Source organism: Chlorocebus sabaeus, chromosome 10, assembly GCF_047675955.1.
Source record: "Chlorocebus sabaeus isolate Y175 chromosome 10, mChlSab1.0.hap1, whole genome shotgun sequence".
Classification (NCBI taxonomy): Eukaryota; Metazoa; Chordata; class Mammalia; order Primates; family Cercopithecidae; genus Chlorocebus; species Chlorocebus sabaeus.
Genome location: NC_132913.1, coordinates 108,917,421 through 108,941,777, shown reverse-complemented (window position 1 = coordinate 108,941,777; position 24,357 = coordinate 108,917,421). Strand labels below are relative to the sequence as shown.

At 39.7% G+C, this 24,357-nt stretch overlaps 1 protein-coding gene across 2 annotated transcripts in view; it reads left to right on the top strand.

The window, feature by feature from the left end:
* Positions 1–23,488, top strand: part of EPHA4 (EPH receptor A4) — a 153,326-nt gene extending 129,838 nt beyond the window's left edge. The window contains exons 10-18 of one of the 2 annotated variants that reach the window (XM_073020102.1): positions 306–419; positions 899–1,084; positions 6,684–6,745; positions 7,199–7,408; positions 9,528–9,677; positions 13,135–13,328; positions 16,657–16,812; positions 17,146–18,075; positions 22,950–23,488. In XM_073020102.1, coding sequence (XP_072876203.1) covers positions 306–419; positions 899–1,084; positions 6,684–6,745; positions 7,199–7,408; positions 9,528–9,677; positions 13,135–13,328; positions 16,657–16,812; positions 17,146–17,260 — 1,187 coding nt within the window. In that variant the 3' untranslated portion in view covers positions 17,261–18,075; positions 22,950–23,488. Of the gene's footprint in view, positions 1–305; positions 420–898; positions 1,085–6,683; positions 6,746–7,198; positions 7,409–9,527; positions 9,678–13,134; positions 13,329–16,656; positions 16,842–17,145; positions 18,076–22,949 lie in introns of those variants that run through there. The other variant, XM_073020103.1, reaches the window with a different exon arrangement.
* The last annotated feature ends 869 nt before the right edge of the window (positions 23,489–24,357 follow it).

Below are 24,357 nucleotides of genomic sequence, written 5' to 3'. Positions count from 1 at the left end.
TTGGGACAGTAGTATTCAGCTAACACAATCCAAATTTCCTCCATTGGATGGGTGGTTTTAAAAATCTTGTCCTTGAAGTGTGAAGACATTCCAGGAAGTCAGTAAAGCTGCAGCCTCTTAAGTAGCTAACAATATTTTGTTTACCCACTAATGAAAACCAGAGCAAGAGTTTAACCATTTTCGTATGTCAAGACCGTACAGCTAACTTGACTTTTCCTATGTTTTGTAATTTTAGACCCAGACTACTCATGTTTTTTAGTGGTTCCTGAGAAGTATTCAGCCAACTTATCGTGTTTATTACTTAGGTGTGAGAACATATGTGGACCCCTTTACGTATGAAGATCCCAACCAAGCAGTTCGAGAATTTGCCAAAGAAATTGACGCATCCTGCATTAAGATTGAAAAAGTTATAGGAGTTGGTAAGTGTTTGAGTGTCTGTCTGCTAATGAGTCTGTTTTCTTGGTGGATGTTAAATACGTGTGTGGATTATGTAAATGTATTTGTGAGTATATTATGTGTGTATATACATGAAATTTCCTTTTCTTGAGTATAAAATATCATGTGTTATAAAGAACTCTAGTACAGATTTTGATTTTATTCTTAGAGAGAAACTTAATGCGATCTGAAATCAGATTGATTGCATTCAAAAGTTTTACTCTATTTCTTACTAACTGTAAGATTTTGTGTAGGGTTTTTTAATTAAGGCTTCGTTTTCTCTAATAAAATGGGGCTAATAGCATCTACTTCAGGGTTGCACGGAGGATTTTGTGAAATAATCTGCTATGCAAAGCACTAGCGCAAGGCCTGGCATGTAAGAAGCACTCAAGGAATGTTAGCTATTATTCTTTCATCTTGAATGTGTTTCTGGTCCATCATAGATTCTTTTTCTCTCCCAAAGGTGAATTTGGTGAGGTATGCAGCGGGCGTCTCAAAGTGCCTGGCAAGAGAGAGATCTGTGTGGCTATCAAGACGCTGAAAGCTGGTTATACAGACAAACAGAGGAGAGACTTCCTGAGTGAGGCCAGCATCATGGGACAGTTTGACCATCCGAACATCATTCACTTGGAAGGCGTGGTCACTAAATGTACGTGGGTCACCCCCTTTACAAAGCCAAGTTAGAAGTTACTGGGAAATTAAACACACATTTTCTTTCCAGGGAAATGACAGATGGCGCAGACCCACTGATTGCTAATAGGAGGAAATCAGTGCAGGACAAGTCATTAATCTTGTAGTCAGCTCTAAATGGGTCTATGGTTTCGGCTGATACCCAATCTCCAAGGCAGCTTGTGTGAGATTTTAGAGAAATTAATATAGCAGATTTTTGGTATGCCATGCCATCTTTCAGATGTTTGCTAGGCCAAACTGATTGTCATAGGATAGGCACAAGCAGATGGTAAGCAAAATAAAATTTAAGGACTTTTCCTATAAAGCACAACAAAACCTGGCCACACCTTGTGCTGGAATCTTTGGTTCCAGATGCAGAGGGTGAAGCTTGGGAATCTTTAATATATTGGGGGATTTGCTTGTCTGCTCTGCCTGATTTATGGCTGTTGCAGTTCAGCACCTATTTACAGTAACACCTGGTTGAACTTTCCTTTTTTAGTCCATTAGCATTCACTGAGCCTGTGAACCACGCTTCAGTTAAAATGCGACACAGCTCAACAGATGCATTTTGTGAAGCAAACCCTGAATACGTCTGTAAGGCTGGCTAAGACCAACTTATAAAGTGCCACATAGACAGTACAGCTGAGGCAGTCCCTGTTTAAGGTGGCTCTGTTCCAGGAGCCCTCATATACCCTACAAGTCAAGGATCTGGTAAGCCTGGGGCTATGTCTCCTGGAAGGCCAAGGCTTTTCTTCTTTGATTCAAGGTATCTGTGGAAAGCATCTTCACTCAGCGTGTGCAGAGTAACGGCAATATAGCCACCCCAGTGGGGTGAAGCAGTCGGAGGAGGGTAGGTTAAAGAGAAAAACAATCTCTCACACCTGTAGTCCTAGTTACTTAGGAGACTGAGGCAGGAGGATCACTTGAGCCCAGGAGTTCAAGGCTACAGTTGAGATGGGTAAGTTTCCTGAACTCGTTGTGGGACTTGCAATGGGGTGTGGCTTGTTTTGCTTGGCCACCGAGCTCAAACTTTTTGTGGGAGGGGAAGCACACAGGTTAGCACCTGCAGGAGCCCAGGCGAGTGGTCACCAGTGATCTCTGGAGCCCCAGAAGGTGTATGTTACAAACAATGCTCTTTTAGCAGTTGCCATCTGCAAATGGCTAAGTGTTAACCAGCTTAGTGGAGAGTCAGGTTGACAGCCTTTTTCACCCTCCCCTCTTGGTACCTGGGTTCCTGTCTGGCATCCAGGAAGAATCAGGTCACATGGACTTGAAGGATGGTGAATGTATAAGCTTTATTGTGTGATGGAGGTGGCTCTCAGCAGAATGGGGAGCTGGAAAGGGGAAGGAATAGGAATAGGAATAGGAAGATAATCTTCCCATGGAGTTTAGCTGTGCCAACCGAATGCCCATGGTTTCCAGGGTTGAAGGTGGGGCCTTTGCAGGGAACCACCGTTTTCTACCCAGTATTTCCCTACCTCCTGTCCATATCATTCCTAGTGAGCTGTGATAGTGCCACTGCACCCCAGTCCAGGTGACAGAGGCACCTGAACCTATTTTTTAATAGAAACCTGTCTCTACTTAAAAAAAGAAAGAAAGAAAGAAAAGGAAAAAGAAAAGAAAAAATGAGACATTAGACCTAGGGCAAGTGGCTAGTAGGACACAAAGTACAAAATCCTTAGGAAGAAGAAAAGAGGTGGTTAACTAAAATGGGAGAGAAAGTATACACTATTCAGTTCAGAGGTCCTCAAACATAAGTGAGAATCTTCTGGAAAGCTTGTTAGGACAGTTTCTTGGGCCTCTTCCTAAGAGGTTTGATTCAGCAGGTGGTGTGCGGCCCGTAAGTTTGGAGGGCTAGAGAGCTCACCACAGGTGAAGCCAATGCTGCTAGTATGGGAATCGCACTTTGAGAACCACTGGACTGGGGACAAACGACCGCATACCAGCTCTGCTGCTACTACAGCTTGTGACCTTGGACTGCTTGTTCAATCTTTCTGTTTCAGTTTTCTCATCTGTAAAATGGAGGTAAAAAGAGCATTTGCCTTATAAGGTTATTTTGGGGATGAAATAGAATATTTTGGGTGGTAGCACAATAGCAAATTTTTTCAGAAAAAAACCTCATATGTGTTCAATGGTGCTATTATGTCTTAAGAAGCAGGTACATCTTTCCCCATCTTCAGAATCTTTCAAAAAAAAACCAACCAAACAAAAAAAAAAAACAAAAAGGAACCTTGATGCGAAGGATATATAATTTTCTGCCTGAGGTGAAGGCTATAATTAGCATAGAATAGCTCTATTTGCTTTTTGAGATTAGTTTTACAAACAGGATATTTTACTGTTGCCTGTGGCCTTCAGGGCTGCCCAGAGTCCTTCACTACTTTAATTAAAAGATAACATTCCCTTTAAATACTTTTGCAGGTCCGTTTTCTAAAAAGGAGGCTCTGTTCAGCTTAGGGTGTTTTTCCTGTCGCAGACAGTGATTTTCCTAGCACCTCTGCAGAAGAGAGAAGAAACAGGGGATCTTTGTATTAAAGTCCCACCGCGCCTCTAAAACGCATAGCTATTACAGCTGTAACTGTTATAAACGACTGGATGCATTTGCATAATGCAGTTGTCACTGAATTAAAATGATTTAAAATTTCTACTGGAGAAGCTATTCCCTTCCCCCACCCCTCTCCTCCCCACTGCATCCCTGCCTAGTGGAGGGAAGGAGACTCCTCTATCCAAGAGCCCAGCCCAGGCCTATTTTATAAGCCCCTCTGCTTATGGAGACATTGGTCTTTATTTCTCTTGTAGAGCTCATAAACGTTCTGACAAATGGATACTTTTAATAAACAGAAAAAGGAATGCAGAAAAATTGTGAAGATGGTGCCAAGCGTCCGACTAGGGAGGTGTGAGGGTGAAAGGGTAGAGTGGAAGCGTGTGAATTCATTACCAGCAGTTACTTGAGTAACTTTTGAAATTGGCAGGAGGACCATAAATTCTCCGCATGACCCTTGCTTTTGGATCCTCTCCTGTAGTCTCCACAGCTCCAGAGGGATCTGGTGAAATGCAAGGAGGTGTTAATGCACAGCCATGAGAGGCTGCCCTTTCTCATTAGTTGACAAAGTATCTTTTGATTGAGGCAGGTTGATTAAAACTCATTTAGGCACATTTGTTCTGTCAGAAGACTATGGTCACAAGCTGAACTCGGTGACTAGTGCCTGGAATCCCAGCTACTCAAGAGGCTGTGGCAGGAGGATCCCTTGAGCCCAGGAGTTCAAGGCTGCAGTGAGCTATGATCATGTCACTGCACTCTAGCTTGGGCCACAGAGCCAGACTCTGTCTCTTTAAAAAAAAAAAAAAAAAAAAAAAAAAAAAATTCTTTCTTTCTTTTTTTTTTTTTTTTCAAGTAGAAAACCGTGGTCACACATGTAGAGGGTAAATGAATCTGAGAACTAAGTATTTCCTATTTCTATTGATAGAGGATCGGCAAGCACACCCCTGATGGCAAAGAGAAAAGACTTAAAAGCGGTTCTATTCACCTTTGGTCTGCACCAAGATTCCCACTTTTTCTACCAGCCTTCTTTCCTCACTTAAAAATAACATGTCCATGGTACTATTTTCTAATACAAAAGTGTTCGCCTCTGAGTGATTTCTTAGACACAACATCAAAAACTCAAGGAATCAAGAAATATCACAAATTGATATATTGGACTTCATGGAATTAAAAACCCACTCTTCAACACTTTTGCCCCTAAAGTGAAAAATTTCCCCATTCCCTATATGCCAGAAATTATAAGCTGATGGAATCACTGGGTGGAAAATATATTTCGTTAGAATAATCATGGATGCTTTTCAGCGGTGAAATATTTCAGCCCATTTTTCTAGACTGAAGTCTAAATAATCAGCAGATGCAGCAATAAAAAGTATGATTTTTTAAATTTAAATTTTAATTTTTTTAGAGTCTCGCTCTGTCACCCAGGCGTGAGTGCAGTGGCACGATCTTGGCTCACTGCAACCTCCGCCTCCTGGGCCCAAGTGATTCTCCTCTCTCAGCCTCCTGAGTAGCTGGGACTACAGGTGCGTGCCACTGCACCCGGCTAATTTTTGTATTTTTAGTAGAGACGGGGTTTCACCACGTTGGCCAGGCTGGTCTCAAACTCCTTGCCTCAAGTGATCCACCTGCCTCAGCCTCCCAAAGTCCTGCAATTGCAGGTGTGAGCCACTGTGCCCTGCCAGCGTGAATATTTTTTGGTGTATCAAACTGACATTTCATTTTCTCCCAAAGGAATATTTTAGGGACCTATTTTATCCTTCTCTTAGGGAAAAAAAAAAAAAAATTCATGATTCCCACCCTCCACTCTGCAATAATACCCTTTAGAAAGAAGGAATTTCAGACCTTGAGCTCATTGCCTGTGCAAGAAAGTAAAGAATGATTCTTATGTCCTAAAATCCTCAGAAAGAGGAGTTCAGTGAAAATCTTGTTTCCACCTCATTCTGCTCAGAGCTTAAAATCGTTTTGATTTCTTTGCAGAATGGGGGGAACCAGGATGTTCTAGTACTGAATTTAAATTCCTGTCTCAGATGAAATAATTTACTGAACCTTTCCTTTGACTGTTCTGGGTTTTTTTGTTTGTTTTTTGAGGTAGGCAGTTTAAGGAATCAGACCAAAGCAAGTTTATTCATAGCTAGGGAAAGTGAAGAGAAAGGACAGAGCCCCTGAGCTGAGCAAGACAGTGGAGAGAAGTCGCATGCTTGTTTGTTGTTGTTGTTGTTGTTGTTGTTGTTTGAGACAGAGTCTTGGTATCGTTGCCCAGGCTGGAGTGTATTGACGCCATCTTGGCTCACTGCAACCTCCGCCTCCTGGGTTCAAGCAATTCTCCTGCCTCTGCCTCCTGAGTAGCGGCATTACAGTCTCCTGCCACCACGCCCAGCTATTTTTTTTTTTTTTTTTGTATTTTTAGTAGAAATGGGGTTTCACCATGTTGGCCAGGCTGGTCTCGAACTCCTGGCCTCAGACGATCCTCCGGCCTTGGCCTCCCAAAGTGCTGGGATTACAGGCATGAGCTACCGAACCCGGCTGCATGCCTGGTTTTAAGATGTGTCTGGATAAGGAAGGATTCAACATAGCTACTGCTCCCTGAAACATGGATTTCTCTAAATAAAGAAAAGAAGTTGATCTGCCTATTGATGTCCTTAGCTTCTTACAAGTGGCTCTTCTGGGGACAAAATAAATTAATTATCCTAAAGATTATTTTTGCATTGAAACAGGCCCTCCCATTTATCATTTTCCCCTTTTGCTTGAGAGAGCAATTATCCATTCATATTGCTCCCTGGATACGAGAGGCCACTTTAGTTAAAGACCTTGTCAACAAGCCACCCAAAGGGTTAACTATCCAGATGGAATTTTAAACCTACTCGTCCTTTTAATATTTCATTCCTAGCTCCCCACAGCTGAGGCATAAGCTTGGCTTGTTTTAATTAAATTAGATCACACAAGACAGGTGTCTTGGCAGTAAAATTGTGCACAGCCCATTTTTATCTCATTAACTGCAGTGCTCATCAAAGGTTTGTGTTTTTCTTTCTGAAAACTCTAGGTAAACCAGTAATGATCATAACAGAGTACATGGAGAATGGCTCCTTGGATGCATTCCTCAGGGTATGTGACTACTTTATATTAGACCCAAGAATGTTGGTATTTGGAAGACTCCTAACAGAGTCCTTGTATTCGTTCTGTTCGGTGGTATTCGTGGATTTTTTTTTATGGGGCAAAGAAAGAAGAGGAAAAATCAAGAATGATGTGATTTTTAAGGCTGTTAAATAATCCATGTTCAACGAGGGTAGTTTTTGATTTATTCCTGTAATGTGGAGCTGTTTGAGCCATAGATTCATTATAGTTGGATAATTTCCATCTGTCACAGGAAGCAAACCCAGCTCCTAGGGTACAGTCTGCTACTGAATTAGTGACTTTGGTCAGAAGGGCCTGGAAATCATGTTGAGTTTCACTGCATACCGGATACAGATATCCAAAAAGATCCAAGTAATAAATGCTTGATGAGAATTAATTTGGCCTAATGGTAATGGGATTGTTCTTCACTCCTTTTCTATGCAGAAAAATGATGGCAGATTTACAGTCATTCAGCTGGTGGGCATGCTTCGTGGCATTGGGTCTGGGATGAAGTATTTATCTGATATGAGCTATGTGCATCGTGATCTGGCCGCACGGAACATCCTGGTGAACAGCAACTTGGTCTGCAAAGTGTCTGATTTTGGCATGTCCCGAGTGCTTGAGGATGATCCGGAAGCAGCTTACACTACCAGGGTAAGAAAGATTGGTGACATCTGGGCTTTCACTCTGGTGAAACTGTTCCTCTCTTCTCACTTTGAGATTGAAGCCCTTTGTAATTCTTTTATTTCTTACGTTTTCTCGTGCCTCAAAGGCTCCTCGTATTCCTGCGTCCATTTTTAAACCATGTTTCCAAGAAAAGAGGGATTTCGAAGCTGACCCTAGATGTATGACAATATTAACAGCCACAAACTAGAAGCAAAATGAATTATCTTTCCCTCTTTGTTTTTTTGGGGGGGCAGTGGGGAGAAAGTGTTAATGAACAATAAGGCGGTGTCTTAAATAAAAATGAGCTAACTGAGAAGCAAGCATTAAGGATCAGTTTATATAATAAATGATCAATTACTGAGAAAATCAGGAGGTAGCTTTGCTTATTTATTTTTTTGCACTTGTACTTGCCTGCTGTCTTCCTGCATCTTTCTTCCTTTTTTTTTGGTTTTTGTTTTTGTTTTAGATTTTGTATTTGCCTTTTTTGTATTCTTTAAAAAAAATCCTTATTCTAAATGAGACAAAGCAATGTTTCTAGTTGGTTGGCTACCAAATCTCAGAATGTATATACAGGATTTATAAAACATTTATACCATGCAAGGTTTTCTAGTATCTAATGGACTTCATTTTACCACTGGTAGATAAGCGGGGATTAAGACACAGTTAAGAGTTTTAAGTACACAGTTAATGGCTGTGCTATCTTAGCTCCACTATCTGAATATAAAATACTAATGGAATAAACACAGAATCATAAAACAGTTATTGGCCATTAACACTGACACTGTTAAAATCAACACGAAGCTGACAGTTACCAGCCATTTTCTCCTTTTAGCACTCCTCATTTTGCATCTGCAATCCCAAGCAATGGGGGTTTTTTGTTGTTGTTTGGTTGGTTGGCTGGCTGAGCCTTTTATTTTGTCGGGGGATCAGGGGTATAGTTCTATTTCTTTGGCGCCAGTTCTGATTCTTATGCTTGTCCTCTTTTGAATTCCAAGTCCATTCATTTAGAAAAGAATACATCTTTGTGAATGTTGAAGATCTTTTATTTTTTCCCAGTAGTTGGAGAAAGAAAAGTTAAAGGAGGCTTCTAGAATGATACATTTACATAGATAAAACCTTAGACAAATATTTAAGCAGGGGGGAATGCAGTACAAGTGTCCTGTGTGTAACAAGGATGACTGCAATACACTGGGTTTTCAGAGTTCACTGCAATGTATCAAAGCAATTTCCAGTACAATTTATTGTCCTGTTTCCTAGCCCTACCTAATAAAGCAAAGAAAACTTTTAAATGATGGCCCTGGGGATACCTCAAGGGTCTGAATTAGACTTGAATTAATTTCCCCAGGTGGAACCCTAGGACATTGAAAACCTGACTGAAAATACCTTAAACATAAGCATAAACAAACAAGACATTTGAGGCAGAAAAAAGAAAGTACATTTTGAAACTTTTCCTGGGTAATATTCACTTGCTTTACCATTTTACAAGTCTTTTTTTTTTTTTAATTTAATAACAACTAAAATCCTGTCCTTACTCCATTAAAGTCAGTAATAGCTCTTGTGTCTGGTATTATTTGGCTTTCTCTAAAGGCCTATTTATCATATCATCCCCTAGCTATTGGGCATGTTTCTCATGCTGTATAAGGGGAGGTAAACTTGTGTTGGATAGAAATGTTCATATTTAGATTCCTTCATTCGTGATTTTTGAAGCAGTATGAAGCATTGCCTTCCTTTGTGCTCCTGGGTGAAAGAATCCAACAAAAAATCAAACAAATGTCAGCTACATATCACTGATACCCCGTGGATAACATGTATTTTGTAAAACCTGAGATTTCTTGTTTTCTAGAATATTGCCTTAAGCAGAGCTCAGATAATAGGTAGGTTTTAAAAACATAATTAGATTACTTAGTCACTTCCCTGTGAGTAAAGAAAACATATGAGAACTGTCTTAACCTGGAAGACTTGCGTTAAAATGAACAAGTGTCTTTTGTTTTGAGAGCTATCTCAAGAATGCTGTTGTCCTGCTTGGCTAGCAGGAACTACATTCAGAATCTAAAATGGCACATCAGTGATGTACTTAAGGAATAACTTACGGCTCAAATGTTCACAGGGTGGCAAGATTCCTATCCGGTGGACTGCGCCAGAAGCAATTGCCTATCGTAAATTCACATCAGCAAGTGATGTATGGAGCTATGGAATCGTTATGTGGGAAGTGATGTCGTACGGGGAGAGGCCCTACTGGGATATGTCCAATCAAGATGTAAGTCTCTATGTTCTGAAATATATTTTTTCACATTGAGATTCAGGAAGTTCTGCATTACTGTATGATGGAGTGAGCACAGGGTTTGAAATGACACATTAAACTCAAATTTCTTAATACAGATATATCTAGCAAGCTAGTTCAACATTATAACCAATGACTATTGATTTCAAGGACAAGAATTAAATGGCCTACATGGTACAGTATGGGAGATAGATACACACATAGATGCATAGATAAAAAATATGGGATGGTATTTTTACTTGGTGAACTTTCAAAACCAAAGTAAAACAAAATGAAACTGAATTTTAAGAAAATGCAAAGATTATGAAAAACTAAATTTCACATATGATAAAACAGACATGAAAGGTTTATTGAAAGAAAACTAGTGAATATTTTAAAGCTGGCATCATTGTAATTAGAGCTCGCCCCTTGAGGACTCTAAAATAAAGCTTCACTCAATGACCCTTGGTAAATTATGCACATCCCTTTAAATGTACCATCTGGACTACTTCGTAAGGGAGTATCCACGATGACTGCAATTTCAGAAAAGGATTCAATAATGACACTAATAAGATTCCAGAGTAATAGAATTTAATTACAAACATCTCCAGTGAGAAAGAAAGAAAAAAAAAAAAAAGTAAATGAAAGCCCTAGATCAAGGGGGTCTTCCTAGAACACGTTTTAGCTAATCCTGGAAAAGTTTACGTTAGTGCTGGAAAGATTGGGAATCGTATTAAAATTAAATGGCTACCTATACTTTTTGAACTTGCCTAAATTTTTATGTATGTGGTAGGCCATTATCAGAGAGGGTTTACAAATGCAAGGTATTCAGTTTATCAGTTTGAATTATATTTTGGAAACTTCTTTTCAAAAATTATCTTTGTGGTGGAATGTTACCTATCCATCTGCTTTGTCTTCCTCCAACAACAGGAAGTTGTGCAGCCTTGACGGTTACAGCCAGGTGCACTTAAGAAATAGCATGCAGGCTGCCTTATCAATTAAAGAATGTTTGGAGCAATAGAGAAAATGATGCACTCCGTGTCTGGTGGGGCAAAAAGAATTCTCTATGCTGACCAGCCAGATTAAGGGGAATGGTAGTGTTCACAGTGTATTATCTGTGAATTATAACAGAAGATTCATAGCAGGTAGGAAGAAAGCAGCTAGCCTAAGTCATAGTAATTACAGGCTGGAAAAAGACTATGGAGGTGTGAATAGCATGTAATCTATTGCTTATATGATTATGTTATGCAGACAGCTTCTAGTAGCTTCTTGTAGCCACGTTTGGATTCAGGTTACAGACTCTCAGAGGGACAAAGACAAAAAACCTAAATGAGCAAATAGTAAATGTAGTTACTGTAATTATTTGATACTTAGGCTTTATTTTTCTTTACTGAAGTCATGACCAAATGTTCGTAAGAACAGAGAATCTAAAGATGTCAGTTTTTCCACCCTAAATATGTTCAGATCTGTAATTTTGGCAGTTTCTATATACATATATATTAAAACAGTTCTTTTGTTTTGAACTTTCAGTTCTCTGGCTTTATCCATGAAAAGGCATCTGAAGCCATTTCTTGCTCACAAATAATATTGATCTATTATTTGTCTCTGTGTTGGATTCTATGTAGAACAGGAATCAATAGGAAGTGTATCTGGAGAATTACTTTGATGTGTAGAATTAATTTGGCATATGGTAAATGGAGTGAAAGTAACTGTTGAAAATATGTCAAACTTAGCAAGTTTTTTGTTTGGTTTAATCCTCTGCCCCCCAAAATATTTAGCAGTAAACTGAGAAAATATGCTTTGCTAACCTGTGAGCCATCTTCCAAGCTGGCAGTGGATAGGGAGCTTATGAAAGAGCATTAATCAGTCTGAGGGGTTATAACAATTTATGTTCCCCTGGCGTCAGCCCAATACTGCTTTCATTCTCCTCAATTCAGTGCAAAATGTTCTCATCAAGTCTAGAGTCAACACCATGCACCTGGAAAGATAAAAGAAACCCAGGTGATCAAACTGACGTAGTGTAATTGCTAGAAACAAATAGAATAAGGTTCAATAAGACAGCATAGAGAAGTCTGCTTTACAAAGAAAAGTAGGTGATACTGATACATGATATTGGCAAAATACATAGGAGAAAAAGGATCAGAGGGCTCAATAAATCACAAGATGATTTGTTAAACTGAAACAGTGCTCTTATTAGGAAGACCACAGTCATACTAATTGAAAGACACTGGACCCAACAGACTGTTTTCTGTCGAAGGCCAATTTCTGAGCAGTCAATAGACCCACCACAGGGTGAGTCCAATGAAGTCATTGGGATGGCTCAACCACTGGTTATTTCCCTGGCAGCTATCATGTTGATAGAAAGAAAAATAAATGGAGTGATTTAAAGCAAATAAAATTTTAGACTCCCAAACAAATAAAAGCACCTCAGAGGATATCCATAAACAAAGATAATGAGTAGCCAAAAAGCTGTGAAGTAATTCTCTATAAATTTGGTATGTCCTACCATATTACTTTATTGGAATTTATACCCCAAAGTGGGGGGAGGATGTTAGAGAAAAGTCTATAAGAAAATAATTTAATGCCTGTTAAGACAGATGAGAAAAATTAGAATCAGCAAAGAGACTGTTGAATGAGTTATTGATGACTTACTAGGCAAGTAGACTGCTCTGGGCACTTTCGATGGTCTTGGCCAATAAGACAATTATCATCTACCATTGTAGCTTCCTTCCTTAGATGTGAGAGGGTCTCCTTCAAAATGTAAATGCCCCAAAAGAAGGAATTTTTTAAATTGTTTTTTACTTTTTTTAAAAAAATCTACTAACACCTTTAACAGGGTTGACTGACAGCCAACTGAGACCAAGAAAGAAATTCAGAATTGGTGTCTAGGGGTAAAATAATCCAAAAGAAAAAATGGCTGGGCATCTGGACTTGGACTCTGGTGTTGACCCACTAGCTGTCTATGTAAGAGGATGGGGGCTTAAAAGGATGGAAAGAAAATTCCATTTTGGAGACAGCTATTAATTGCTTCCCAAGGGAGGTCTTTAGCACTATGTCAGAGTCTCTTTTGCTAAGAGTGTTTAGGTGTGCTAATGTTGAAGAGCAGAATGGAGCGGGGCAGGGGACTGGAGGCAGGGGGCAGGGCCATGTGATCTCTGAGGGCCATCACCAAAACTGACACCACATTGCAGATCTGATTGGGGTCTAGCCACTTGGGAACATTGATGATTGATGCGTCTTCCCTTTAGAGTACATCTCATAGCAACAGCTGGCTTCCCTCTCCTGTTGCCAGTGATACTCAGGTCTAGCTTTGGCTCATGTGAAGGAGTTGGAGCTGTTCCCAGGCTCCAGCTTGCTGGCAGCTTCATGCACAAGAAACATGCCAGTCAGAAGGGTGAACCTTGACAGCAGCTTTGCCTGGCAGCTTAACGTACGATCCTGTTGTCTTCCATAGGTGATTAAAGCCATTGAGGAAGGCTATCGGTTACCCCCTCCAATGGACTGCCCCATTGCACTCCACCAGCTGATGCTAGACTGCTGGCAGAAGGAGAGAAGCGACAGGCCTAAATTTGGGCAGATTGTCAACATGTTGGACAAACTCATCCGCAACCCCAACAGCTTGAAGAGGACAGGGACGGAGAGCTCCAGGTCAGCCATGCTTACTTAATAGTGATGTATGAAAGAACACGTTAGAGGAGGCAGACAAGTGGTGACTCACTTAAATTCCTGCCTTTTCATCAGAGGCCACTTCACGGCTCTCTGCAACCTGGGTGGCTTCTTTCTCAATTAGTACAGTATTTAAGGTAGTTCTGTTCAGCATTTTGAATAACCTAATACCTGTCAGGCATCAAATAGTTATAAGGAAAAAGCTTTAAAAAGTAATAATAGCAAAGAAATAACTGAAGTGCCTATTTTAGGATGCCAGACCTGAAATTTAGGAAGAGGGATGAAATGTACTTTTAGAAGATGTTCAGATCAGCTATATTTTGAAATGGGGCCGAAACATTGGAATAGTAAGAAATAAAGATTAGAAGACAAGTCTCTAAGCACAGCAATTTTAAGTTGACTTATAAAGTGTTAATTGTAAGAAAGAGATTCATTAATTTTCAGTTCTTCTGGTTTCCCTTTTCTGAGTCTTTCAGAGTAGGAGGAAACAGGGCCAAGATAGGAAATGATTGAGTTACAAAGCATGCAGATGAATGTTTGGGAATGATTTTAAAGACCAAAATGATTGGACCACCTAAAAGAGGTACTTATCTTCTTGGAATGAGCAAAATGAAGAAGCATATCAGTCTGTAGAGAACATAAAGATACTGTAAGTCCTACAAGTTCAGTGAGGACTTTCTATATGGAGAATGGACTTTACTGGTATAAGATTCGGGATATCTACATATCAGTAGTCTCTTCTGAAAGGGTGTCGACCATCTTTATCAGTTAAATAATTTTAGAATACAGGCATAATAGACCAGGTGACTCAGGCCTGCGAGAGGTGAGACACTCACTCATCTCCAAATCTGGGCTCCTCACAGGCTTCTGTTTCATCATGATCCTGTGTTAAAAATAGGACATTTTCTCCCACAGTATTTAAGCCCTTCCAATCTTTGCAGGCCCTGTGGTGTTCTCCTCTCATCTTTCTCCTGAAAACGTAGACTAAAGATCCTAGAAGAGAAGGAGTACACATTACATGAAAAAAAAAAAAAAAAAAAAAAAAGAGAGAGAACTGTGGAATAGATAGAGATACCCGATATTCTCCTCCAGGTTTTCAAATCCCTGTCATTAGCCACTACACAAAATCCTCAATGGTCTAGCTCTTTTCAGAGAAAACTGAAAAGGATTGAATTAACATTTCACCTCTGCCACTTGGTCACTATGTGAACTAAAAAATAAAAAAAGTCTCCTACTATTGTGAAGCTATTTCTTGTTCTTCTGTTCTCCAAGAGGGTGAAATAGATGACTATAAGGCCTCCTTTCCAGATCTAGCTGACTTCTCTTCCACCTGTTAGATCTTCAGCACCAGAGCCCATGTATTTTTTCTGAGGGTCCATTCAAGGCCAGTTTTATGGTGTTTGGTACTTCTTCTGTTAGCATAAGTCATTCAACCACTCTTACCACATAGCATCTGCTTTGCCCCAAGGTACAAAACAAGTTGAGGTATTAGATACACTATTATCAGTTTTAAATTCTTTTCGCTGATGGTACTTAAATAGCTTTGAAGCTTATTATGGCTTACCTATAATGAGACGTAGTATAACATGGTATGTGACTCAGCACAAAATTAGGCTAATGTCATGGTGTGCCACCAAGAACACAAAGGCTTCCAGAACAAGCTTAAGAACAACCCTTAAAATTATTGACATTGAGTGAAGATATTTTCATTGTAAGGTCATTTTGACCTTGTCACTGCTCAGAGCCTACATTTTCCTCATTAACGCTTTTGACTTAAAGTCAGAAGTAAATGCAAACTATTGGCTTTTGTCTAATAACAAATATTATTGCTTTATAGTGACACTCAATTAAATGTCCAAAATTCTATGTGGTAACATTTGTTATTGACTCAAAATTGAAAGAATAATTACATTTTGATTATTTTTGCTATGAACATTTACAGAATTATACTTAGAAAATCAAATTTATATTGAAATAATGGACACAAAAGAAGGGTTACAATGCCAAGGTGTTATTTGGACATGAAACTGATTGATAAAACACGTCTTCGTTAAAATATTTATATAAAAAATACAAATCAAGTCGATTTAGATGAAAATTAAAATGTAAAAAATTGGATTGGATTAATTCTGCTATGTAGAAAATTAAAGCATTATATTGACTTAATTTTGTTTTTACAAGGAAAGGGTTTTTTGGTTGAAAATTTAGTAGTAATGATATAATTCTGATTTAAATGTTCGTACTTAAATATAGTATCACATTGAAAATCAGGTCAAAGTGTTAAGATCAAACACATTCTGTAATTTTTAGGGAAAACAGAAGTTCAAAAACTATGACTTAACAAGTAGCAGTATTTTTCTACAGGTTATTATAGTAAAGGTAGTATAAAATACCCCCATGAAGCCCAACTCTGATTATTAAGCAATTGGATGATGAGGATGACTAACTATAATTCTCTTAATAGTTTTTATTAGTAAATGATTTTTTATGTGTCAATATCATTAGGAAAGGTAGAATTCCTACCTGTAATTGCTTGTGACAGTGACCTAATAGAAAACACCTGGCCTAAGAAATGAGTAAACTAATAAATAAGTTAATAAGAAGTGCTTTGAATTTGTTGAAATCATTATTCAGGAACCCCAGCAAGGGAATACGAGAAGCACATTCCGCAATCCAAACAGTGATCAAAGTGGCCATTCTTCTGCCAGCCTTGGCACTCGTGCTGGTCAGGCATGGGTTGATTAAAGAGGGGATTAACTCCCTGCTGTCCCAAGTTTGTTTGAATGCCCCAAGTCTGCCTGCAGACCTGGCTGGGAGCATGCTGGACTTGAATTCTTGCTGTTTTCTCTGCTTCCATCCAGTCTGGCAGGTTGCAAGCTCGCAGTTTTCCTTACTCATACTTCACTAGGGTTTCCATAGTTGCTGAACGAAAGTCTGTAATATTCAGTGCTGGCAGGGATTGGACTCTTTCTGCAAAGACTGAACAGGTTTCAGCCATGAGGGCTCTCCCAGTCTTCACCCCAGGCTTGGGTGTTAAAAGACCTGCTATGAGCATGAATGCCCTCAGAGGGCCACATAAAACAAGCGCAGGAAATAGAATTAAGAACAAATAGGATGATTGATATATGCTTTAGCAGCTTTGTGAAGTTAAGAGCAAAATATCGCATGGTTACATTTAACAACAGTTGTTCCATTTAAAACCTTCTCTTAGCTTTTTGGTTCTCCTTGCCTAATTTGAGGCAATCAGATTTCAGTCTTCTTGTCTCTCTGGTAGCTCCATTCTGCTTATATTTTCTTGTTCTGTTTCTAGACCTAACACTGCCTTGTTGGATCCAAGCTCCCCTGAATTCTCTGCTGTGGTATCAGTGGGCGATTGGCTCCAGGCCATTAAAATGGACCGGTATAAGGATAACTTCACAGCTGCTGGTTATACCACACTAGAGGCTGTGGTGCACGTGAACCAGGAGTAAGTACTCAACGATGTAACACAAAAGGGTAAATCTAGATTTAATAGTATTTTCTTTTTTTTTGCTTTGAGCTGCATAATCATCCTACTCATTTTAAAAAAAGCAAAAACAAACTAGAATGCCTCTCGTTTTGATTGAGTGTAATTTTACACAGCCTCTATAAAGTAGCTGCATTGTTGCATTAAATTGCTTAATGAAACATTTTAATACACCTGCCTTGTTGTGCTGTATTAATTGTGGCTGATTCAAATGTGTGTCTGCATGAAGCCCTAGAAAAGAGACTGTCAGCCCCCATGACTTTTTCTGTCCCTCTTTTGTCGCCCTATGTACAGGGACCTGGCAAGAATTGGTATCACAGCCATCACACACCAGAATAAGATTTTGAGCAGCGTCCAGGCAATGCGAACCCAAATGCAGCAGATGCACGGCAGAATGGTTCCTGTCTGAGCCAGTACTGAATAAACTCAAAACTCTTGAAATTAGTTTACCTCATCCATGCACTTTAATTGAAGAACTGCACTTTTTTTACTTCGTCTTCGCCCTCTGAAATTAAAGAAATTTAAAAAAATGTCTGCAGCGTTGCTTGGTGTACAGATTGCTGAACCTGTGGGGCTTACAGAAATGACTGCCGGTCATCTGAATTAGACCTGGAACAAATCGTTTCTCAGAAGTACTTTTCTGTTCATCACCAGTCTGTAAAATACATGTACCTATAGAAATAGAACACTGCCTCCGAGTTTTGATGCTGTATCTGCTGCCGGACACTGAGCTTCTGAGACATCCCTGATTCTCTCTCCATGTGGAATTACAACCGTTGTATTTTGTTTGTGGCATAAATTACAGTCATCTCTCTTTCACTGGAATGAAGACCATGCCCAGGAACATTTTTTAAGGACTCAGCTGTGGCTTTTAGGGCTTGGTTCATAACATGGGGGAAAAAAAAATCCTAGGAGAAAGCGACGTGACTCATTAGTGTTGCCTCTTCAGTGCTCAAGCCACCTGGTGAATTCCTATGACGCAGGGGGCTGGAAAGAAAGGGAAAGTGGATTTAAAAAATATATATATACAAAAAACCAAGCCCCATAATCCCTAACTGGACAAATGAGGTCTGTCTCTTTGGGCCTGAGGCTGTGCCATATAAAGTCTTATTTTAGGACTCTACAAACTTGTCCTAACTATCTTATGGATAATGGGCTGTGACAATCTGGAATAGAGAACGTTCACACTTCGCTCCTTTAAAGGAGGGACCCCAGATCTGCAAGGTAAGTCCAAAAACTGAGAATGAATTTTTCTCCAGTGAAAACTTCTTTTGTGTTTTAAACTCGATCTCATTCAAAATACTGAAAACAGAAAAATACTCTCTCACGTCTCTCAGGTTGTGTCGACGTTTTTTGGGATTTCAGTCCTTTTACGAGAGTGAAAGAGGAGACTAAACACAGTATGGTTTCCCTGCTATTCTTCCGGGGAGAAGTGACATATGAACCAGATGAGGTCAGGCTCTGAGGGATGGTCCTAGACACTCGCTGGCTGTTGGCTGTGTGCTTTCCATCACAATGGGCTCCTCCTGTCCTTTGGTGCCATTCATTCGTGGCACACATATTTATTGAGTATCTTCTGGGCACCAGGCAGCAAGCACAGGAGTCTTTCTCTCTCCTTTGGAGAGTTTACCTCAATGGAGAAGTACTGGGGAGACTTTTCCATTAGCCTCATTTTCTGTCCTGCTCCAGGAAACTCTGTCCCCACACAGGGCCAAAGAGGATTTAACAAGATGCCAGTGGTAAGACTTGGAACTCGCCTCGGCTTCCTCATGATCAGAAAGTTGACCTACTGAAAAATGCACTGCACATCATGAACCTATTAGCTTGCAATGCTTCTATTTTTACATCCCGGCATTGAGTTTGTTCATTCTTAGAAGCAAAGGACATAACTTTGGACTGGACACATTTTAACTTTTCTTTTTTTTTTTTATTTCATTTTTATCACTTTTAAACAAGAGTTGCTGATTTTAACGACCTTTTTTTCCCCTTGGTTGTATCCTGAAAGCTATTTCTTATAGAGCAAGGAATGTTAAATTTGATGCTGTCAAATCATGACAGTTTAGTAAAAACCTTTTTTGCAACATGAGTTGTAAAAGCTTTTCTGTTCAGAAGGAATGTGAAATTTGTTTTTAAAACTACTCCAACAATTTTTGTTTTATCACTACTTTTGCAGAAGTCTAGGAGTTCTGGATATTCATGTTAAAAGCTGAAAAATATAGGACTTTTTTTTTTTTTTTGCTTGGTTGGTAAAAAATATAATAATAATAATAATTATTATTATTTAAGACAGAGTTTCACTCTGTTGCCCAGGATGGAGTGCGGTGGTGCAGTCTTGGCTCACTGCAACGTTGGCCTCCGGGGTTCAAACAATTCTGCCTCAGCCTCCTGAGTAGCTGGGATTACAGGCACCCACCACCCATGCCTGGCTAATTTTTGTATTTTTGGTAGAAACAGGGTTTCACCACATTGACCCAGCTGGTCTCGAACTCTTGACCTCAGATAGTCCACCTGCCTCGGCCTCCCAGAGCATCAGCCACTGCGCCCAGCTGGCATTATATTTTAACTACAACAGAATGTTACCTTGCATACATGGAATAATTAAAAGTTTTTTTTTTTTCTTAAAGTCAACAACTTAAGACAAGGTGTTTTCTAAACACTGAACATATTAAAAGCAGACCATTTCAAAAGAGAACAAGTCCATTCTGAAATAGCCTAACAAATTAACATTATATACTATGCTGGTGTTGTTTTGTTCCTGCTCAGCAGGTATTTCTGTAAATGAAGTAATCAGGGAAGGATCAAAAGAGAGGTGAAGTATGAAATCTTATTTTATTCAAAGGTCGCCTTCTGTATCTTAAAAATTTCAACATATGCATATATTAGAGTCAAGGCCAATGCAAAGGCCAGAAAAGGACTTTCCAAGTGCCTTAAATAATATCCAGCAACAGTAAAAGTGTTAACTCTCTCCACTGCCTCCATGAAGTTTCAGAAGAGAACTGTGAGAACAATAGGAATGATGCATTGTTTCCCAGGGCGCAGAGCCAGACTCTGGCATCCGGACAGCTATGGATTCTGAAGCCAACTGAAATGTTGACACTGGGAAATTCGCTCCACTTTTCTTTATAACTCAGTTCCTCCACCTGGAAATTAGAGAGATAATGATACCTTAATAATAACACCTTTCCTAATGCATGGTGGTGTTGCAAGTGTGTATGAAATATTCTTAAGTGAAACGCGGTGAGTTCCACAGAAGAAAGGTGCACTTCTTCCTCCAACATTGTCCAAGTATTATTCATCTGTCTTTCACTTGTGACCCCAATTGTTTTATTACAACATGCCAGAGTGGGGTGAAATGAAGTTCAGTGGTGGGGGGCGGGGTCATGCAGTGAAGCTTCTTCACTTAAATGGATTTATGAGAGTTTGGAGGTAAATACATATTTATACAATGGTGGTAGACCTTTCAAGTTATGCTGGCAGGATAAACAGGCATTATTTAGCCTTGACATTTATAAAATTATTGTTTTGTAATGGGAAAGACAGTGATACACACAAGTAAAATTCTGTTGCAATGAAAAGAACTGGATGGTAAAGACATTTGGATGTCGTCACGACTGACTCAAAGGAACAAGCCTTTGTTTATTTAGTCACAATGAATTATCTTTAACTCATGACCCTACATAGACCACATGCTTTGTCTGGTCTCTGTTTAAGAAATTTCCCATGTTAAAGGAGTTGCCTGAATTCAATGGTGAGGAGAAGGCTCGTTTCACTCAACTGTTATCCTGGCATTAAGTAGATACAAGTCTTCACATTCCCGTACGTCTCACTTCAAATGTCCAATCATTTTTGCATACACACAAGTCCCCAAATTGTCCACTTAATATTACAAATATGTTTAAGTAATATCTATTGATATCCAGATGTTAAGTGGAGAAGGAATTGGCAGACTGAAAGGCAACACGTGTTTATGAGACCATTCCTTCTCCTCTAAGAATTTCTAGTAGTAAAAGAAACCATCATCAACCTTGTGTGTCCATAGGATGTGGAACACACTCTAGAGTTTTAAGATCATATTCATGTTCTCCTTATACTTCAAATACCTGCCTGCCTGATGAAATCCCTGCACATTCAGGTTTCAAAAACTACATTTGATGGACTTGACTGATTTCCAGAGAGGAAACAGGTAGAAAGTAGATTTGATGACTTTTCTGTCGTTTTTACATAATTGTCAAAATGAACAGCCTTAGTGGCTAACAAATGGCTTCTTCAAGATGTGGGTAGTAATACCCTAACCCACATTTATAATTTTAAATTGCTTAAATAAAATTTGTTTCTGGATAACTTATGAGCAAACTTTCCTTCCTTCCTTCCTTCCTTCCTTCCTTCCTTCCTTCCTTCCTTCCTTCCTTCCCTCCCTCCCTCCCTCTCTCCCTCCCTCCTTTCTTTCTTTCTTTGTTTCTTTGTTTCTTTCTTCCTTTCTTTCTTTCTTCCTTTCTTCCTTTCTTTCCTTTCTTTCCTTTCTTTCCTTTCTTTCCTTTCTTTCTTTCCTTTCTTTCCTTTCTCTCCTTTCTCTCCTTTCTCTCCTTCCTTCCTTCCTTCCTTCCTTCCTTCCTTCCTTCCTTCCTTCCTTCCTTCCTTCCTTCCTTCCCCTTCCTTCCTTCCTTCCTTCCTTCCTTCCTTCCTTCCTTCCTTCCTTCCTTCCTTCCTTCCTTTCTTTCTTTCTTTCTTTCTTCCTTTCCTTTCTTCCTTTCTTTCTTTTCTTTCTTTCTTTAGACAGGGCCTCACTCAGTCGCCACTGGAGTGCGGTGGCACAATCATGGCACCTGCAGCCTGTGTCTTCCAAGCCAAAGCAATCCTCCCACCTCAGCCTCCTGAGTAGCTGGGACCACAGGTGTGCACAACCATGTCTGGCTAATTTTTTTTTTTTTTTTGTAAAGACGGGATCTTGCTCTTTTGCCCAGGCTGGTCTCAAACTCTTGAACTCAAGTAGTCCTCCCTCCTTGGTCTCCCAAAGTGCTGGAATTACAGGTATGAGCTACAGCACCTGGCCAGAAAACTATTTATCTCTCTTTAAATAGACTAAAGTGTTTTCTACAATTTTAAATATGGTCATTTACCACAAAAAAATAAATTTTATTCTCTACATGATAAATGTACATATATGCAAAACAAACAAGTGATTTGATAAAATAGGCAAAGTAATCTATAAAAGTGCATGTTGGTCTAAATTACTGCACTTTGATTGGGGCCACCAGCTGCTAAACATGGTCACTGCGGTGGGAGGTATAGTCCAATAAGTAATCTGGATAGTTGGTTGTTATAAATGAAAGAAGGGAACTTCCTTTGGTTTGAGTTGATCATTTGACAAATATATGGACAATGAGGAGCCATGATGATTCCATTGCTGCGTGCCAGCCTTGTTCGATTCCAGGCTGATGTCTAGAATTCCAGCCTGAGGCGGATTAGTTCTTGGTATGCGGAAGGAGGCTTGAGCCTAGAAGACCTGTGTCATTGACAGAGCAAGTCTCTCCCTGTGTCCCGTGTTCCCTCTCTCCCGCCTGTTTACATGTAGAGAGTACAGCTCTTTCGCTGCGTTAGATACTTCAGTTTATCAGGAGTTACTCTCTTGTTTTAACTTCTTAGTTTGCATTTTTCAATCATTATTGTTGACTATGGGTAGATTGTGAACTGAAACAAGTCAGGATTTTCATTTCATAGACAGGCTGTTCAACAGCGGTTAAAGCATAAATATCGACTAGAACTTTGTGGGGTCTAATCCCAGCCTTGCCACTCCAGAGGGTATGGCATTAGGCAGGGTACTTAGCCTCCTTATGCTCAATGTCCTCATCCCTATAATGGAGATAAGAATAGTGCCTATCTCAGAGTTGTAATTAAGCTGTTAGTAAACATTCTTTTTGTTTTTCTAATTGCTATTTTTCAGAAAAGGAAAGTATAGTTCCTGATCTCCCCACTGAACTACTTTTACTGAAGAATACCAACTTCTGTGAACCTATATATTCCTTCTTACAATAGTGGTTGACAATTGGCTCACAATGTTGGTTGACGTTTTGTCTAAAGTCTTGCTCTTTTATCTACAGGGAGTGGATTCTGCTATCTTGGCCTCACAGCCCTTCCTGTTGATTACAAAACCCATGGAAGAAAACAGAACACACCCTTCTCAGTTCCGTCTAAATGTGTTTCTTCTGCTTCAGTTACGCCAGTTCTGGGGCAAAGACACTGATGAAACAACACCTATACCTGAAAAGAATAAATGTGTGACTTTCAAATCCCCTTTCCCAGTGAAAGAAACAGCAAACACTTAAGATTCAGCATCTGTTCTCCAGTTGCACTGAGGAATGCACTGTCTCACAGCACCAGCTCTGCAGAGCCCTTGCCCCCGGACTCTTTGCGGTTTTATTTATATGTATTTCCATATTTCATTCCTGTATGTCACTGCTGCACTGGTGTGGCAGCAAGTGACCAAATGCTACAGGTCTTACTATGGACACCAGGTCAGGTGCAACCACACAAAACAAAGCCAGTTCCATGAGCTGCCTATGATATGCATTGCGGAAGTAACATTTTACCCAGGGTGTGCCATTGCAGTGATATAAATATATTTTTTTCTTAGACTAAATATGAGCTGACTATCTCTTTTGATGTGTGTACATAGGTGTGAGTGTGTGTGTATGCGTGCGTGTCTGTGTGTGGATGTGTGTATGTGTGGCCTCATGCTTAGGACTACCCGTGAATGTTGTGGAATGCTACACCTGGAGAGTTCTGGTTTTCCACCAGTTTCAAGATGAAGAACCACATGATGCAGTGGACCTGGAGACCGTCCCCTTGGAAAGACAACCCAGAGATGTTCAGCATCCTGGATCTATACGTGTATTTTGTAGCCGTCACACTAACCTTAATAAGAATTCTACAGCTTTGGACAGAGGCATTTTCACCTTAATGGTGAAGTAATTTAAAATATAAATCCATTCAGGTGACAACCCATCGTCAAAATTACACATTCTGATTGAACTCATCTGAATCATCAGTTCCTTGACGGAGAGAGAGAAGGAGATGGAATGTGTCTGGTAACCCCAAATGGAGTACAAGTAGCCTTTGTTTTCCTGCATAAATGGACTTGTTGAATGCGAACAAATATATGCAATTCATATACTTTTGGAGATGAACGTAGATATGTGTGTCAGCTTTGAGATGGTGTGTCCTGGATTAATACTTTGTCTCCCAATATCACAGAAAAATACATGCCAGTGATTCCTGAGGTTAAGGTCGTTGGGATGAAATGGCCTCAGGCAATTTCAGATTCCCTAATTACCAGGAAAGTTCTACAGTAATTAATATGCAGCTAACTCCTATTGCCCTCACAAGAGCATCAGCCTTCTAGGATCAGAGCTCCAGAGTGTGAAGATTCAGTATTGATATGAGATAGTGTATACCAAACTCCAGCCAACTTACTGCCATTTTTCATAATCTGAGTGGCTGCCTTGCTAA